The following is a 19,264-nucleotide window of genomic DNA, read 5'->3' as shown; positions in this document are numbered from 1 at the left end:
ACCTTAAGGTTCTAAGCATGCTCATGAGTGCCACATAATGACATTTTGGAGAGAGACGGGACTAGAAGGGTTCAGTATGCTTTTTCGAAAGCATTCAACCACACAAACAGGGAAATCAAATTAAAAGAATTTTACTTAGACCACAAAGTCAAGCACTTAGAAGATGAGAGGCATCAATATTTGACTGCCTTTGGACTCTCAGTTCATGGCTTTCAGGCATGAATTATGGGACAGCATTCAGTTACAAAATTACAAGCTCTCTTACTAATAGGATCCTTATGTCATTTGTTACTCACTATGGATATATTGGTCTGGGAGTGATCCAAGATTATGGAATGAGAAGGCAGCTCTTTTGGCAATCAGACTTCTTATTTAGACCACAAACTTCTAGGCACTCATTATTCCTAACTATTGACTTTGCATCATATAGCTGAAGTATCACAGATGTAGTAATTTCCTTATTTTTGTAGTGTAGTTATCTTTCTTTGGCTTATGTATCAAGCTGACATTAGGCAGTTTTCTAGTAAATGCTTTTCAGAGTTTGTTTGCAAAAATTAGAATGCACCCTTGTGATATTTTCATCTTTATTATTTAATAAGTTATTAAACCAACAATATATTTAGTTCATTCTCTTGTGCAGTTAACTGTTAAGCCAAAATGAACATTTGAAGCACATACTGCTTAACATTCTGGCTAAGGATGTGAAATCAATACTGTATAACACATACATCTTACAAATATTCTCTCAGCTAACATTCATTCTTATTCTCAGCCTTGCCTCATTCCACCACAGATCATGACTGGTATAATTCAGAGCTCATGTTTTAGGCTCATGTTGCAATACTAGCAAAGAAAAATATATCCAAAGGCTCTTTACATTCTCTCTCCCCCCTCATCCCCCAACAGACATCTGCTGTGGAACTGGAACAAACTAGATTCAACCAATCTTTAGCTGTTCCTTATGTGAGATTTCCATTTTGGAAGAAAGCAGATGCCTAATAAATAATCCCTGGCGTGAACTAACTGGTACTGAGCCTGTTGAAGTGATTTGCAGCCTATGTATAATGGAATGTTTGATTAAAGTCTGCAAAAATAATGAATTTAGTTTATATATACAGTATGTGTGTGTATATAAGCACGTTTGCAGACGTGTAGATACTGTATATACAACCATTTATATATAGATAGTAATGGCAGATTTTCTTTTTTGGAAACAAGAGATAGCCTGCTTACATAGTTCAGCAGATATGCTAAGAAATACCACCACTAAATATTTTAGCATCAGATGTTTGCAATCTCTACGATTTAATCTTCAAAAATATCCTAGAGATATAATTTATGTCTTCATTTATCTCTACTATGTGTGATAGGACTTGGCATCTGCTTCCAATTATAATTTTGATTCAGCGAATGTATTATTCCTTTTGCCATTTTTGTGTTTGTAATAGCTTTTGCACATGCTTCAAAAACTTTGAAGAAAGAAATTGTAGTATTTTTCATTTAGTAAATGTTAGCTGTTGTTACTTTAAGCAATTAAATAAGCGCTTATAATAAATTATTTTTTAGGAGTATAAAATATTTAAGGTTTGATTTTGAGCAAACCTAAACTATTTGCCTTTAATTCAAAAGTAATTTAAGTTTAGCTGTGTTTGTAATGTACTTCTGCAAATTTAATGGCTAAGAAATGTAACATTATTTTGAGCGAGACAAAGTTAAGTTTCAAAGACCTAAAATTAAGTCTTTAATTTAAGTTTCAAAGACCTAAAATTAAGTCTTTAATTTAACCATTTTTATTTTCCTTGAGGAGCTTGAATATGTTTGCTCTTTATATTTTCCTACTGATTCTGTTTTAATGAGTAAGCAAAAAATTGTATTTATTAGAAGCACACTTCCAGAGCAGTATTTCTTTTCCAAATATGTCTTTAAGTCCAAGCAATTTTGGCAGGAAGGCAGTGCATGATACTAGAGATGGAATTTTCTGCTACTGCATCTTTCCTTCTCCTCTGTGGAACATTAGCTTACCTTACTTTAAGTTAATTTTCTTTGTAGGTTACATGGAAATGCCCAAATCAAAAGAAGTTCTGTAAAGATTGTTAACCTCCACTTAAATCCACATTTTTTTTGTCATGTGTAATGGAGGAAACCCTTGCAGATGTGCTAGAAATTAAACTTTATTACATTTTTTGGTTGCTTTTTGTGTAAGGGAACATAAATCAGGTTTCAGTAGCTTTGAGGATGTTTTGGATCACTCGCCATATGAGTATGGTGTGATCTTCCCTGAGCAAATTTCACTGACCTAACAAGCGTTCTGTCGGTAAGCCTCCTGCAAGTGGTGAGAGTGCCACTAAGAAGCAAAAGCCTTACATACGGTAAGTGCAGAACAACAGGTACTGGTTTGGCAGAGGCTTTTAATTGTGCAGATCTCTCTATCATTATCCTGGAATTCCTGCTCCCTTGCTTTAGCTGTCTGCAATTGTGAAGTGAGTCGCCACAGAAAACTTCTCCCTCAGAAACTTCGCATTTTTAAAAACTGCGGGTGTTAGACCCAGAGGCTGGTTTGTGACATTAAATAAGAGACTGAAGGCCTTCCTTGGTGCGGGGAAATGGCACAAGGCCAGCACAGCCCAGCTCAGCTCTCCCAGCTCCCTGGCTTTATGCCATGCCAGGCACGGGAGGATGTATTCCCAAGGCAATGTCAGCAGGCAGCGTGGGCTGGCTGCTCCCCGTAGGACGAGGAGCCAAGCACAGTAACAAGGCTGGCAGGGCTGGGGCTGAGCCAGCAAGGGCTCCATCCTGCAGTGCACGGGGGAGGCAGCAAGGCAGGCCCAGGACCGGCAGCTGGGATCACCCCACAGTCCAGATCTCCAGACAGGCTTGTGGGGATGAGGCACAGGCAGATCAGCGATGATGCCAGGCTGAGGCTAAGCCAAAAAGTTGATCCACAGGTCAGGAACACGTCTGGTGACGGTAACCAGGGTCAGATGCTGGACAGTGATCAACAGGCAGCGCCACAGAGAGACAAGACTGGGCTGAGGTCAAGCTGGGAAGTAGTCCACGGATCAGGGTCTGGATCAATGTGGTCCATGGCCAGGCACAGGCACGGTTGTGACAGAGCTGTAAACAGGCACACCTGCAATCAATCCAGCTCAGACAGGTTCTGAAGGTCCTGAACTGACCTGAGGTGGGGCTCCTGGGCCCATGGGCAGGGGTGTGGGTGCAAGTCCCAGGTGAGGCTGTTCAGGGCCATTAATGCCTTTTAATACCCTCAGGGCTCTGAGGGATAGATTTTGACCAGATCTTAGGAAGTATGCAATTTCAGAGATAGGTGGGAGCATTTGGTTAAGACAAGTAAGCTGCAGGAAAGAAGTTGTATGTTAAAGTAGGCGCCATGAGTGTAAGTTCCAGGAGAAGGGACAGCTGTGTCAGGTAGCAAATCTTGCTGCAGATATATTTTCATAAACAGTTTGGAGTCAACTGGTTACACGACCTGACTTCAGGCTGATCTGCCTTCTTTTCCTGGGTCACATACAGCACATCACCTTCTATTTGTAAGGCCCTGCTACCTCTTCCATTTTGCATTTCCCCGACCCTCACTGCCAGACTCCCCTAAAACTCCTGCTTCATTGGATTTTTCTCCTTCATTCCCACTTATGAGACCTTTGATTCAAGGAGTCAGGAGAGTGGGGCTGAGGGATGTTCCAAGCTTCTTAGAGAAGCTGCCATCCCAGTCGTTTGTATCTGTGTGATTCCCAGGTCTGTATGCTCCAACCCCACAGCAAATATGAACCATGATGTAGACCCCAAACTAATATTTTTGGCATTTATGTGGCTTCCACTCCTTGACTTTTGCAAAGGTACCTCACTAAGTGAATGTGTCTTACCAGCTTACCCTTAGCAGAGAAGAACTAGGTCTTCTGTAACTTATGCCTAGTAGTGCACGTGAAGAACCTTGAGCAGGCTTCAACGAGCAGGGAAATTGTTGCTTGGATTTTCTGGTCACAGGCTGTATCAGAACTTTTAATTGAACAACTATGGCGGAGCACGCTGACTGTTCACTAATACAAACATCATAATGAATTGATTACTATGTGAGAGACATAATTATTATGAGTCACATGATGTATGCAAAAGAGGAGCAGCTGTCTGCTGTTGCTCTCTCTAAGTTGCTTTATTGGGGTGTTAGGACTTGACTGCTGTCTTGGGAAAGCATACTAGCTCTTTTGGTTGATAGGAAGAGGCTAGGATAACACCTGTGGTGTGAGCTAATGTATTCTAATTTTTCAGTGTCTTGGACCTTGCTAGGACTGCGTTACAGACCTACTTTACTGAAATAAACCATTTGGTTTGTGGGACTGTCAATTAAATTATCTTCTCAACTTTTAGAAGCCTAAGTTGTATTTTACCTATTATAGTTTTTAATACCTATATACTAGAATAATATATGGTAGTATAATTAAGAACAAGGACATGGAATTATGGAGGGAAAATTATGCTGGATAATATGAAAAATAATTTAAAAATCTAAAGTATGGGGAAAAAAATCTTTCTCACATTCCATAAAGTGCAGTGCTTCCTGCGGATGTCTTACTATTATTTTCCATTCACTGAAATTACTGTTTGAATATTTCTGTGTTGGTTTTTATCTTCTCTAGGCTTCTGGGCCCGTGACATAGGCAAGATGATTGGCCTGCAACACCCTCTCATACCTGTTCATCATCAGTATGTTGTGACATCAACTATCCCTGAAGTGAAAGCCCTAAAGACAGAATTACCTGTGATTCGTGACTTAGAAGGATCATATTATCTAAGGCAAGAAAGGGATGGTCTTTTATTTGGACCATATGAAAGTGAGGAGAAGATGAAGCTGCAGGACTCATGGGTAGCAAATGGAGTCCCACCAGGTAATTAAGAACATTACATCTTTAAAATTGATAAGCACTAGCACACATTTTAATGTGTATAAATACCATCCTGTTGTGCTGCCATATGTAACGGAAAATAGAAAATATTTGCAATGCAGGATTGTAATGCAGAAAGTTTTTTTCAAAGAATAGTTGTAATCAATGATAAGAGTGAATAGAAATAAAAAGGTAAAATAAAAAAAACCTACTTGAGATAGGCACAAAATACACATCTATAACATAGTCTTACCCAACTCTCTGAACAGATACTCATGTGTTTTGATTAGATGCAGTCACCAAATCTGTGTTATGTAGCCTTTTGGAACTGAATAGGCATTTTTTTAAGCTACAGTTCTCTCCAGCATACTGACAGAGGCTCTGGATTTCTGTTGTTCCCCCAGAGATAAGGTGGTTGTCTAATAGGAACACAGGTATAGTAAAGATATGTCCTAGATGAAATGCTATGCTCAGATATAAGTGCAAGAGAGCTGTAGTTTTGTATTGCATTTTTGTACAAAAGCATCCTAACTGTGTCATACTGCTGCTTATTTAAAAAAAAATAAAGTAATTGCTGTGTTATATCTAGGCTCCAGCTTTCCATTCACTTCTAGACAGAAAGCTTTAAGTCAATAGTGTTGCTGTTTTAAAAAAACACATCTCCTGAGGAAAAGCAGTCAGCGTTGTTGGGTTTTGGATTGTACTGCTACAGCTTCCTGAACTTACTGCAGTTAAAGTAGTGTGAAGTCCCTCTACAGAATGATGCTCAATAATGCTTAGAGCCCAGAATGAAATGTGAAATATGTCCAGGAATTCACTAAACACCGTGGAAATCATAAGCCAACACAGGCAGTATCTTTCTTCCTCTCCCCAAATTGTTGGCATATTGAGAAAAATAAGTGGGTCTTACTTTCTCCACTTCCTTTCTACTTCATTGTTGTATTTGCATGACCTTAGGGTTAAACAAATATGTATAAAGAACAGTGTAACTGCAGTGACAATAAACTTGATCATTCAGGTAACTAGGGATTTGTGCATGCCATTTTCCTTATGTAGGGTGGCAAAGGCTTGAACATACGCACTGATGAATTCTATATAACTTTGATATGTGTAGATTGCACAACTGTATTTAACATGTAAGTACTTTCAGTGTAATGAAGTTTATAATAAGTGTTGAACGTTTGTGCAGGTTTTGGAAAAGAACTTTTTGAGCCTGATTTAGACAGAATAATGGAGCATATTGAGGCTGCTATGGAAATGGTCCCCATTCTGAAAAAAGCAGACATCGTAAACACAATTGCGGGTCCTATCACCTATTCTCCAGACATTCTTCCTATGGTGGGACCACATCAGGGTGTCAGAAATTACTGGGTAGCTATTGGTTTTGGGTGAGTAAATTCTTCATGACTTTTGACTGTCATATTGTTAAAATGGCAGTCAGCTCAAGCTTTGCACATTTCTATGGTTTTGAGGGTTGTTTTGCACGTACTTTATGTAAAATGTAGTTTGAAATAGTCTTAATTACCACTGCCTACATAATAGAAGCTTATCCTTCTCTATTATTTCTTCATAACTCTCCCTATTTTTTCAGGTTGTTTCCTCCTCTTATTCTGGAGGCCAGTATCTGTGACACTTTATGAAGCAGCAAGAAATGGGTGGTACTTGGTACTGTCTGTGCAGCAAGCTGAAATCATAGAAGTGCTGGGTTTTACAATATACTTTCCAGTTCATTTTACGTATTGCTTTGAATTACATTGTATTCAACAGATATTTGGTGTATGCAGAAACTGGTGTCACGCAAGTAGGGCAAGAATGAGTGGTACAGGGAAAACTTTTGGAAGAAGAGTTAAAGGCATACCAAGCAGAAGGCATTGGTACCATACTGGTTGACTGCTCTAGGGATAGGAACACAATAATGGTTCTGACTATTGAAGGTTGAGCTGAAAAATTATATTGCTGGGTGTTGGAGGAAAGCAAATGAAGAGGGTGGTGTGACAAGAGGAATGGGTGTGTTACTGATATCATTCTCCTGCCCATTATGATATTTTCTTTGAATGTGATGTATATCTTATATACTCTGGTAGCACTGAAGTTGGTGGTAAAACTCTAACCGACTTCTACTTAATTGTCTTAGTTTGACCATTGATTCAAGATGGATAGAATGGACTGAATACAATTCCAGGCACATGTTATTGAACACGTTCTGTTTACATTGTTTTTCCAATTGCCTAATTTGCTGTTCAAAATCCAGCTAAGCTTTTTCCAGTTTTCTTTCAATCCAAACTAAACAAACCCTCAGATCATAAGATAAGGCAGTATTACTAACATGCTTTCTGAGGCCCTCAAAATAAAAAGGTTTGGTAATTTTGCAATGGTTCATTGTGAAACGTATTCACCTTTGCTGCTTGGATTTAAAAAAAAAATGTTATCTTTTAGTAACATTTGCAGAACTTATAGTTACAAAAGTGGTTTGCCTAGTCCTTGTTCACCAAGAAGACTTTTTTAAGTTCATTACTCTGCTGCCAGACTTTGGAGTCTGTTTTTCTTCATAGATGCCAACAGGAGCAGAATCAGAGTTCCATATAGGGAATACCGAAGACCAGTGTTACATGTTTCAGTTTCTTTAAACAACTTATTTCAGGAATTTGATTAATCTCTAAATGTTTAGGCACAGATCAAAATTATGTTGTTGTCATGGGATTGCTTTGTCTGCTTTTCAGGGACTTTTGACTGTTCTATGGTACTGGGTCACTGCAGTGTTTCTACGAGTGTTGTAATTTTTTGTGTGCATTAGCAAATCCTTATCTCATAGTCAGCTAGCAGGGACATTGTGACAGAGGACTTAGTGCCGTTAGCTCAGAGATTTTTATTATCTAAAATTAGCAGCTTGCTAGGCATTTTAATGTGCAAAAAAGTTAATAAGTATAGTTAGCAGAGCTTGTAGCACTGTTCATTGTTAAGGTTGCTCAATGCTTTCCATGTTCAGTTACCTATAGCTTTGAAAAAGTTAAAGAGAGTAGGCTAGAATTTTATTCAGTAAAGTTTAAGTCAAACCAGTGTAACCATTCCAAAGAACAAGATTATTGGAAGGTATGTTGTTATTCTGTGTTAAGGTTTTTTGGGTGAAGTCTTTCTTTTGAAAAGCTCTAATCTCCCCATTTTCTGAGAATGAACATAACATTTGACAGAAGTGACCTTTCTTCCAACGATACAACTTTCTACCATTCCTCACAAAATATGTTCAAGAGGCCTGTTCACAAGCTTTTACGTTACAGCTCATAAACACTGAATAGAGACTCACTAAATCTTGCACTAAGGTTCCTGCATTTTATCTAACATAGGATTATGCAGCCACAGTAGATTTCCTGCAGAAATAGGGTAGAAAAAGTATTAAACCTGGGACTAAGACACTAGAAGAGGAACCATGGTGTGCAGGGACTCATTTCCTAGGAAAAAGGAGTGGAATGAGTCGAAAATTGGTGAGAAGCAAGGACTCATAAGCAAATAAGATACAACAACAGGACAGGGGCAATGGGGAACATAATCTGGCAGGGAATGGAAGGAGAGAAGAAAAACAGGTAAGGGCAGTTCACGTTCATTAAGGAAATTTTCTCTGAATCCTCATAATGAAGACTGAGGTTCCTAAACTGTACCACTCTTTACAGCTGCTTACAATATCCTATCCCTGCATAGCATGTGTTTCATTTCTGTGTAGCAGAACTGTAGTGGGTATATTAATACAATCAGCTTTCCATTACCTGAGGTAATAAGGGATTCAAGTACCCTGCATAATTAAAATCTCTGATAACGTAGGCCCAACTAGGAGCACCAAAATCAACTGGTTGTACAGAGTCTGTGCTGCAAAGCTCTGCAGAGTGCAGAGACCATTCAGCGCAGATGCTGCACCTGTAGTAGCAACTTCGTGTTGCAAAGCAGCTTCCCAAGCTGTCTTGCCCCTGGAGTTACCCTGCCATCAGCTCAGCAGTCTTCAGCTGAAGCTAAAAAACTTAATTGCACTTGGTCTGCCACTACCCAGAGTCATGCAGTGGTGCCTGTGCTGTGCTCCCCTGTGACTTTGGCTGCAGTGAATGGTGCAGGGAGACTTAGACTGGCTAAAACTTCTCCTGAAGCTGTTCTTGAAGGCATCATAGCCATGGTCACAAAACTTGTACCTGTGAATAACTAAGAGTTCTCTAATTAAATTAACACCAGTAATGGCTAACTCTTCAGTAGTACTTGCAGAGTGGCAGTTTAAAAGCACCCATCCAAACTGCACCAGCTGTGGTGATAGATGCTTGTGGCTGAGAGTCTGAAGATTTGTGCTGAACAGCCTAAAGGAAAGTGTTTGGCAGAATGACTTCATGTACTCAGCTGTTAGATATTTCTGTTTTATTTAAATAAATAAACAAATTATGGATAAACCCCCACTATATCAAAGCAATCTCATGAATATTATGAAGTCAAGCATTCTACAAGTGCCACAACTAAATAGTCTGTGTAACCTGAATTCATTCATCTTATGCATATGCATTAGCATTAAATGTTTACTTCATTTTTTCCCCATAAGATCCTTGCCCATTTAACTGAAGACATAGAATTCAGAGTGAAAGTTGACAAAGTAATTCTTTTTAGCTTCACTGTTCCATTTGAGTGTCTGTGATTTAATTGCTACATGCCAACCTAAACGTGGTTTTGGACAGACTTACTAGTTCTTCAAGGACTTTTCTGTTGTGCTTATTGGAGCATTTCACAAATAACTAAGTATTTATTTTCATGTCTTCCCTACACAGAAAGCTATTTTGACACTTTTTTGTTTATTCATGGCAAACTAATTCACAGAGGCTTTAAATAACTTGGTATTAATAATTATTTGTGATTAAGCATTTCAGTGTCAAATCTGAGATGTCTATAATCTAGCATTACATGGTACTGTTTGGTCATATGTAGACTGAGTAGTGACATACACATATGGCAGCACAACAATGTTCCTTGTCCCCAGTTGTTCAATTCTAGTACCCCACAGAAGCGCATTTCACACACAGCTTTTTCCCTGTGGATGCCAAGATGTCAAGCATTTTGAAAGTTAGAGTTATGTACACAATGTTTAAGTAAGAAAACCTCAGATCTGTCACTTCATAACTTTTGAGCATCTACCTGTGCTGTCTGGTGTGCTTCCTTATAATGTAGGTTTCTAACGAGATCTCTACAGTGTGATCCTTCACACACTCGTTATGTAGAAACAGGACAGGCTTTTGCTACGGACTGGTAACAGAAAATTTCTACATGTTTATTTTTTTAGCATAAGCTTTCTGGAATGAGCTGTCTTTGTAGTTGTAGTGAACAGAGAAGGTAATTCAGGTGAGAAAAGGCAGCTTTCAAACTCTAGCACCACCACAAGTCTTCTAGTTTTATCCCCAGTTCCTCTACATACCCAGATTTTCTGTGGAGCAATATAAAAAGCACTGGGGGTATTTCAACTTCATTAAAGCTGTCTCAGTAGTGTTGTATCCTGACTGTTGCTGCTGTTGCTCTTGTCGCTGTAATGTAAATACTTGCTGTAGCTGCCGGAATGTCTCAGTCTGGTTTTCAAATCTGAGTCTGGTTTAGTCAAACCTGATGGAAAAAGAAGTTTTCTAGGACTAGAAAGTGTATTTCATGGGTATCAGAAGTTTGAGAGCCTTCTTTAGTGTTAATTGTTAAAGATTTATAATGTCCCTGGAAAAGATTGCTAAATTCTGAACTTCAGGGAAAGAAAGAGCTTGCTGTAATCTTAAGCACCGCAACTGTGTATTACCAATGACATTCTGCTGCTGACAGTGGTACAGTAGAAGTATCTGCCAGGAAAGTATGTAATCTTGGAAAACAAGACAAAACAGAACAAATGAACAAACACATAAAAACCAGAGAAAAAAATAAAATACTTCAGGGGGTGTATTAGTAGTATATGCTAGTACTGATTTTTAGAACAACAAAAAAGACTTGGCATTGCAGGACTTTTTTTTGTTTTTAAGATATGGCATTATACATGCTGGTGGCATAGGAAAGTACCTCAGTGACTGGATTCTTGAGGGGGAGCCTCCATTTGACCTGATAGAATTAGATCCCAACCGCTATGGAAAATGGACCACCACAGAATACACAGCAGCCAAAGCAAGAGAATCTTATGGTTTTAATAACATTGGTAAGAAGGTATTTTTTAAAATACATTTATATCCTAAAAATGGATTCTAACAAAGCCTGCCTCTATATTTCTCTCTTTATATACATGTATTCTATCTTGAGGATGATCTTAGTATGCCATTGGTTTTGGTTTGTTTTTTCTTTTCCCCTGCAGTTGGTTACCCCAAAGAAGAAAGGTTTGCTGGGAGACCAACAGAGAGAACCAGTGGGCTGTATGATTTGCTGAAGTCTAAGTGTTCAATGGGATTTCATGCAGGATGGGAGCAACCTCATTGGTTCTACAAACCTGGAGATGAGACTGGATACAAGTAAATGAAAGATCACTTCACCCCCACCTCCCCCACCCCACCCCTCAAAATTGCCATGACAGCAAGGGCCCGATGAGTTTAAATTCAATGAGAAACACACATTTCTCATTTATTTTGGCTAAAGGTATCTATGAGGTACATCTTCCATTCTTCTTTTTCTGTAGTTTAGAATACATTTCATTCTTAATGCAGACATTTCAAAACACATTGAGCTATCCTGTAACTCTTATAGGCTTCCAGTATCAGGGAGCAGCCTAGCTCAAGGAAGAGATTAAAGAACTATTTGTTAATCACAAAATTGTATTTTTCTCCCTTTCTCATTATATCAGCAGCACTGTATAATGGTTTCATGAAAAACCTTATTCCTCTCTGTATAGTTCTCAGGAAAGGAGAAGCACAATCCTCTTCCCCTCTTCCCCTCTTCCCTGTGCGCTCCCCCCAGCTCATCTATTTACCTGCTTGCATTAGGGAGCATCATCCAGCAAATGAATGTTTTCTACAGGGATACTGGAGTCCCAGTCTAAGTGAAGCTCATAAAGGAATGAAGAGACACACTTTGCTGTTCAGAAATAAAGCCCTTGACACCTTAAACTCAAATAAATGATTCGGCAACAAATCATGCAGTAAATTCACACATGACAGACTACTACTTCTAACATTTGAACAGTTCACAGTTTATTGTACAAAATGGTTGATAAAATGTCAACCCATATCTTTCTCTGTTGTTTAAGGATTTTAATAATTAAGCTATGTTAGACCAAGGAAAATATTGGGTAAGCTACCTACAATTAGGGATGTCTATCTCTTTTGAGTGATTATTAAACTGAAGAAACTGAAGACTACATTTTGCTGCAAAGAGCACAGAATTTCAAAATTGTGTTTTATGTGTCTAAATGCTCTGTTTCAGACCCAGTTTTCGGCGCACAAATTGGTTTGACCCTGTGGGTCGCGAGTATAAACAGGTTATGGAAAAAGTCGGTGTGATTGACCTGTCTCCATTTGGCAAGTTTAAAGTAAAAGGCACAGATTCTGTTAAGCTGCTGGATCATCTATTTGCAAATGTTGTTCCAAAGGTAAATGGGACAGTGATAACTGTTTTAATGTAGGATTTAGACAAACAAGATCTGTTTCAGAAATGGAAAACGAAGCATAATATCATTGCCATATCTTTCAGGTAGTGAACAGATCCTTTAGAGAAATTGCTGTGTCAGGAGACGTATTTTACTCAGTTAAGAGCATGAGCAGTGGAGTTTATACTGAGCAACCTGAAGCAGAAGTACCTTTAGACACAGATCATTGAATCATAGAAGGTTGAAGTTGGAAGGGACCTTTGGAGGTCATCTTGTCCAAGCCCCTGTTCAAACAGTTCACTTGGAGCTCATTGCTGAGGACTGTGTCCGGGTAGCTTTTGACTGGCTTCTGACTGTCTCCAAGAATGGAGATTCTACCAGCTTTCCGGGCAACCTGTTCCTGTGCTCAGCCACCTTTACAGTAAAAAAGTGTTTCCATATGTTCAGAGAGAACCTCTTGTGTTTCAAATCTTTGTCTAAAGAAGTCTAAGTGAATCTCAGCTGGAATTCTTTTACAGTAGTAAATAGTAGAATGGTGTGGTAGCTGCCCGCCTACAACTGTGCTGTACTGTGGCAGCCTGAGGCAGCAGCACAGAGAAGTGAAAGGTGCTTTTGCCTGACCATAGCTGGATGTTGTATTCTTCCTGGTTGCCCAAGGGAACAGATTTGTCGGGTTTTTTTCTGATTGACCCATGCTTGTTTTCCACCCCCACATACTGACTCTATTTTATAGCTGGCTTCCGGGAGCAGGCAGGGTTGCAAATATTCAGGATATTCAGCTTTCAGCTCCCACCTGTCCTTTCTCCACAAGTGTGGCTGCTCACAGATCTTCAGGATATGATCCTGTTCTCAGAAATGGCATATTGTGACAAAGTACCCCAGGAATCTTGTTCTTGGTCCTCAGTTTATGGTAGTGCTCTATGAGTCCCTTTATCTTCCTGCTTTGTCAGCCACTCTCATGTAGTGCCTTTAACCTCAGAGATACACCTCTAGCAAGCAGATTGCTCCTTTCTGAAGTGCTACCAACATGGGGTTTGCTCATTTCAGCACAGACTTTCATTAAGATTTTGTTGTAGATGGTGGTTGTAGCTGCTTCAGATGCCAGCATGGGGAAACAGAAGGAAACAGTTAATTGCACTGAGACTATAGTTATGAAGGTAGGTGACTTCTTAGAGGTCAAAGCCAACTGGATGGAAAGGCTGTACACAAGGATTCTATCCTATAGTTTTAGGAGAAAGAGGAACCTGAATTGCCATATAGTCATATGTTTTGGTTGATACTTTTTGACAGCAATACAGATTGAAAGTTTATCTTCTTTCTGGCTTGAGGTACAGGTGGGGTAACTGTGTCATCAGTGGGCATGGATAACGCTGAATGCGTTTGTGTGGCAGACGAGGGGAAGCAAAAGTGAATGGGAAATTATGAGAACAAAGCAAGTGCTTTCTGTGGAATTTAATCGGTGTTGCTAGGGAGAAAAAGAAAGCTAGATGGCAAAGTAGAAGGAACAGTTTATGAGTCCACTTTAAAATCCAGCATTCACAACAGTTGGTTATTTAAGCTGTCTGATTTTTGGTACCATTCATGCTTGTTTGCATCATAGAATAGTTCAGTGAAGTTACTGGAGATATATTTGTATCATAACTAGGTTGAGTGTGACTAGCATCAGATCCTGAAAATTCAACTATTTGCCTGTAACATGCCAGTAACTATATTAATGTAATATGACCTTGCAGAAGAATGTTAACATCTGCAATAAATTTCCTTTTTCCATTTGTTGTCTGGAATCTGGGCACTGGCTGGGTGATTGACAAGGTTCCTTGTGAAAGCAGAATGAAATAAGAGAGATAAAATTCTGCCTCTGGAACCAGACCAGAACAACAGCTATGGCACATTCATATTTCTGTTTCTATAGATGATATCTGTATGAATATGTATGTGGTTTATGGCCACAGCTAAGTGACTGTTATTTGAAATTTTGCCTCTAGAGATCATGTTTTTGCACAGAGCCTGATACAAATGTACAGAGATGTAGATTCATAGTTAGCAACTACATAAAATATAAAAGTAGACATAAAGTAGGGCCACGAAAGCATAAGTCAACACAGTATGTCTTTCTTTAAAGTAAGAGGCAAAGTATATGTTATAATTTTAGGATCTGAAAGCCTTATTCACATGATTCAAAAAGAATATTTATGTCAATAAGACACATAGAACTTTTTACTCTGATGATCAGAGTACAAATTAAAATTGGTTGAATTTGCATTGAAAATGCGTTCTTAAATCAAATGTAGCTTAAGAACACCTTGTCTAATATGCAATTAACATACATTTATGAAGGTCTTGCTTTATCTTATTTCAAAATTTCAAATTTTTCCATAAAGAAAAATATGAGGTTTCCACTGTAAAGCTTAAGCTTGGCCAATAGTGTACCTACCCACTCCTATTTTGGCACAGCAGAAGAAACATAAAAAAATTGTTTTTTCAAGTGAAGACGTATTTCCATACATTTCATAATGTTTAAGAATTCAAAAGTGTTATTGTGCATTCTTAATAATTGCAAGTTTTACTCTGTAGGTAGGTTCAACAAATATAAGCCATATGTTAACACCGAGAGGAAAAGTTTATGCTGAGCTAACAGTCTCTCAACTGTATCCTGGAGAGTTTATGCTTGTGACTGGCTCAGGGTCAGAACTCCATGATCTGAGGTTAGTTTATTTTTGATACAGTAAATACGTAGTGCTATACAGTCACATGAATATAGAAACCCTTTTACTAAGTGCCAAATTCTTAATTGTTACTCAACAAACCTTTCACTAAGTTCACAAGAATTCTACTTATTTGTTGATTTTGGTTTCTTAGAAACTTGGTTGATTTGAATCCTGAAGTATAAGCAGTTGGATATTGGATTATTGCTGATGTAAAAAGATGGAGAATTTACTGATATTTATGTAATATGCTTTGATGGAAGTTCTTGTTTTGTTGAACCTGTTTGTGTTTGGCATCATATGATGGAATGCAGAGTGGTTGTTCCTTTCTAGTGTTTTCTCTTACGCAAAAAAGAAAATTGGCTTTAAACACGATGACCCCAGAGGCACTGACCTGGCCAATACAGATGGGTGATGCAGCCTTCCTGATAATGTGATAATGTCTTCTACTTTGGGCTTTGGGGTCACAAAGAGAAGAAACAACAGAAAGAAAGGAAGAAGCAGTTCCAGGGTCACTTCATTAAAATGTTTTTCATAGATGAGCATTGGATGTAACATTTCTAGTGCTATTAGTGACTGTACATACATACTAAGAAAAAGAATTTTTCTTACTGGAGATTGCTGACAAATCCATTATTCAAAATGAGTCAACACATAAAAGACTGACATTTGCTACCCCAACACACGATGAATAATAGTAGGACCATTGGTACATTCAGGAACCAAATGGCAGAACCAGATCTAATGCATTTACTTCTGCAGGATTTCTGCAGTCCTGTTTGGTACTGCCCTGTGCCTGAGACCATTTAACATTGCTTAACAAAGTAGTACTTCATAACATTTTTAAATATACTAATTTCATTTATTTTATGAGCTTCCTGAAAGACAATATGCAGCTGAAGTTTTTGATTAAATCAAAACTGAACTTCCTGCTAATACTTTAAATACTGCATTCTGGAGGGAACAAATCTTGTACATATCTGTTGACATAGGATTATTTGGAGACATCTTATGTTCATTGTGTTTATTGCTTACTCTTTTTGTGTTATTGCTTACTCTTTTTGTACATTGACTTTTTATTAACACATTCTGGATCCAAAGGCAAATCTGTCTTCAGTCCTATGAGATCACTTCTTTCTCTTAGGTTGAAAATACTGTTTCACCGATTTAAGTTCTCTCCTATCCCAGATGCTTAAGTTCCTGTATTGGTATCTCAGGAGGAAACTGTTTAACATCAACAATGGATTTGATTATCTAATGTAGCACATAGTTCAATTGGTTTTAGGGAGGTGTGGAAGTGGGAGCTTATGTGAAGATGAACACAACAAACTATTTCTTTCTAAATTTTATTTAAATGAGTTATTTTTCATTAAAAAATTAACATCAGTGTTGTGTTTTACATGCAGATGGGTAGAAGAGCAAGTGATGAGAGGTGGATACAAAGTTGAAATAGAAAACATGACAGATGAGATGGGAGTACTAGGTGTCGCAGGTCCATATGCCCGACAGGTCCTCCAGAAGTTGACAAGTGAGGATCTGAGTGACAGTTCATTTAAGTTTCTCCAGTCTAGACATCTGAAACTTTCTGATATTGCCGTTACTGCCATTAGAATATCATACACAGGTAAGCAATAGCGAAAACAAGCTTTTAAGGAAAGAGACAACTAATAAAATAGTGTAACTAAAGTTATGTTGAAAAATAAATCTCATCGTGTATTCATAAGCAACAGGTCCATTACATGTTATATATAAATGTGTGAGGAAACACAGTACATTGATTTTCAAATGTGATGTGGTCAGGGTCTGTGCTGAGTTTTCCAAGACTTTTTTCTCTGGAGTACCCTATAGTGTAAATATTTATTTTTCAGAACAAAAGGCCAGTTCTGATAACCTCTGTGGTATTTGCTGCAAAACCAACGTCAAGAATTGTTTTTGGATTACCATATATTAGTGTTTGTCACGTGCCTTGAAAATGTAACACTATAGTGCTGAGTGTTTGTTTTTCTCAGCTACTTTTTATTTTTTTCTCTTAATGCCCATCTCTACTGCAACAGACTGAATTCAGAGCATTCTGAAGCAACTGAAGACCTTGTAATTCATATTCTCTTTCTATTGTGCTAAATATGATACAATACATTAATTTTATGCTTATTTACAATTAGTTACATTTGCTGTTCGCTTGCCAAGTCATCATGTTTATAGAACCATAGAATCATTTAGGTTGGAGAAGACCTTTAAAATCAAGTCTAACTGTTAATGTAGCACTGCCAAGTCCAAGTCCCATGCCCTTAAGCTTCATCTTTCATTGTGACTTTGTTACATGACTTCTCTTAACCGTTATTCTGATCCTTCCCCCTGCCACTCCCCTGAGATTTCAGTTAACAGTTTAAATTAGGGTAATAGTACCACTGTTTAAGATCTAGGGCACAAATCCTCTGGTGGTTCTTTTAGGGAATTGGACTCACTATATGATTGCAGAATTGACCCTAGAATGTGAGTTAACACTTACAGCATTGATCCTTGCTTTTTACCAAGGATAGGACTGTATTTATTAGGATTGTTTCATTGTTGAGCTGATGAAACCGTTAATCTTGTTTGTGTAACAGGTGAATTGGGCTGGGAGCTCTATCATAGGAAAGAAGATTCTGTAGCTCTTTACAGTGCAATCATGGAAGCTGGCCAAAAAGAGGGAATTGACAACTTTGGAACATATGCTTTGAATGCTTTAAGGCTGGAAAAGGGTTTCCGAGCCTGGGGGGCAGAGGTCAGGAAATGCAACTTCTTCATTATTATTATTTCTGGTTTGGTTTTTTTAATGATTTTATTTTATTTCATTATGACTATACATCTTTTAATCAGAGTTAGCACAGATAGTATTTATTCCAGTTTCTCAATATAGCATGGAAAAATTTACCTTGAGCAGGAAAAGCTGCTATAATTCGGAACAGTGTTTTTTCTAAATAAAAATAGCTAGCATACTGCATTACACTGCTGGGAAAGAGACACTTACTTTGATTCACTGATGTCTTTTCCTCTTGTGTATAACGAAATTATAAGGGTTTTACTAAGCTCTAGTGTTTTGTAATCAATGGTTTGGCTAATATATTCTGAAAATATTTTATTTTGGTAATAACTATGTCATGAGAGACCAATTATTCAGGCTTCGTAGTGTGTTTGGAACTTTTTCATTTCCTGTTAGCTTGTTTCTGCTGAATTTGCACATTCACAATAAGGAACTACTCAGAGGGGCTATACAATTTAGGGAAAATCAGTATAATTTTTTGCTTACCTGAAATTCTTCTTGATTCCTTTGGAAAATGAAAGAACTCAGGAAGGTGAAGTGGTGAGCATTTAGGAGTCCTTTTTGTTTGCCCTGTGATAATTATTTTCATTCGTGCTTCAAATGCTGCCTAACAAATCATTCCCCCTACACCTAATGGGAAGGTGGTGAATAAAATTGGGTTTGTGTTGTATTTTCGTCTTCAGCTAAGACATTCTGCTGTGTTGCAATTGTTGTGCATACCTCAGTTATTCAGCCTTCTGCAGGTTCCATTCTGCTTTGATGAAAAATCCTGTTTCTTACTGAAATATGTATTTATTTTGTATATTGAAACTTAGATGAATGATTTACATACCTATACTTTATATTAGGCAAAATAGTAGGTATTCTGTTGAAATCACATATTGGAAGCTTGCAGTGTATTCAAATGGAAGTTGCATATACGCAATGTGGAAGACATATAAAATGCCCCGACCCAAAAGCTGTGGTGGTCCATCGTGTATGGATCGTGAATTTATATTTTTTAACAGATGAACTGTGACACTAATCCCTTGGAAGCTGGACTGGAATACTTTGTAAAGCTAAACAAGGTATGTATTATTATTTTCAAAGTGTTTATTATGTCCAAGGTTATTTGTTTAAGTGTTTGAAAAGGAAAATGTCATTATCTGTAAAATAAAATAGGATTAGAAAATGAACTGAGCAAGTAAATAATAATTATAATTATATGAATAATTACTTTATAAATACTGATTTGTTTAAAGAAATGTTTTGCGTTTTCCCATGTTTCTTGCTAATAAAATTATACATTAGATCAGGAAGT

At 37.9% G+C, this 19,264-nt stretch overlaps 1 protein-coding gene across 1 annotated transcript in view; it reads left to right on the top strand.

The window, feature by feature from the left end:
• DMGDH (dimethylglycine dehydrogenase) overlaps positions 1 to 19,264 on the top strand; it is a 44,868-nt gene that overhangs the window by 13,143 nt on the left and 12,461 nt on the right. The window contains exons 6-14 of the mRNA XM_055791568.1: positions 4,653 to 4,901; positions 6,088 to 6,286; positions 10,910 to 11,079; positions 11,233 to 11,386; positions 12,294 to 12,459; positions 15,031 to 15,161; positions 16,568 to 16,785; positions 17,768 to 17,925; positions 18,972 to 19,031. Coding sequence (XP_055647543.1) covers positions 4,653 to 4,901; positions 6,088 to 6,286; positions 10,910 to 11,079; positions 11,233 to 11,386; positions 12,294 to 12,459; positions 15,031 to 15,161; positions 16,568 to 16,785; positions 17,768 to 17,925; positions 18,972 to 19,031 — 1,505 coding nt within the window. The remainder of the gene's footprint in view (positions 1 to 4,652; positions 4,902 to 6,087; positions 6,287 to 10,909; positions 11,080 to 11,232; positions 11,387 to 12,293; positions 12,460 to 15,030; positions 15,162 to 16,567; positions 16,786 to 17,767; positions 17,926 to 18,971; positions 19,032 to 19,264) is intronic.

The sequence above is a fragment of the Falco peregrinus genome, chromosome Z (genome assembly GCF_023634155.1).
Source record: "Falco peregrinus isolate bFalPer1 chromosome Z, bFalPer1.pri, whole genome shotgun sequence".
In the NCBI taxonomy this organism is placed as follows: Eukaryota; Metazoa; Chordata; class Aves; order Falconiformes; family Falconidae; genus Falco; species Falco peregrinus.
The sequence above is the reverse complement of the archived record's forward strand: the minus strand, read 5'-3'. Positions and strand labels throughout refer to the sequence as shown.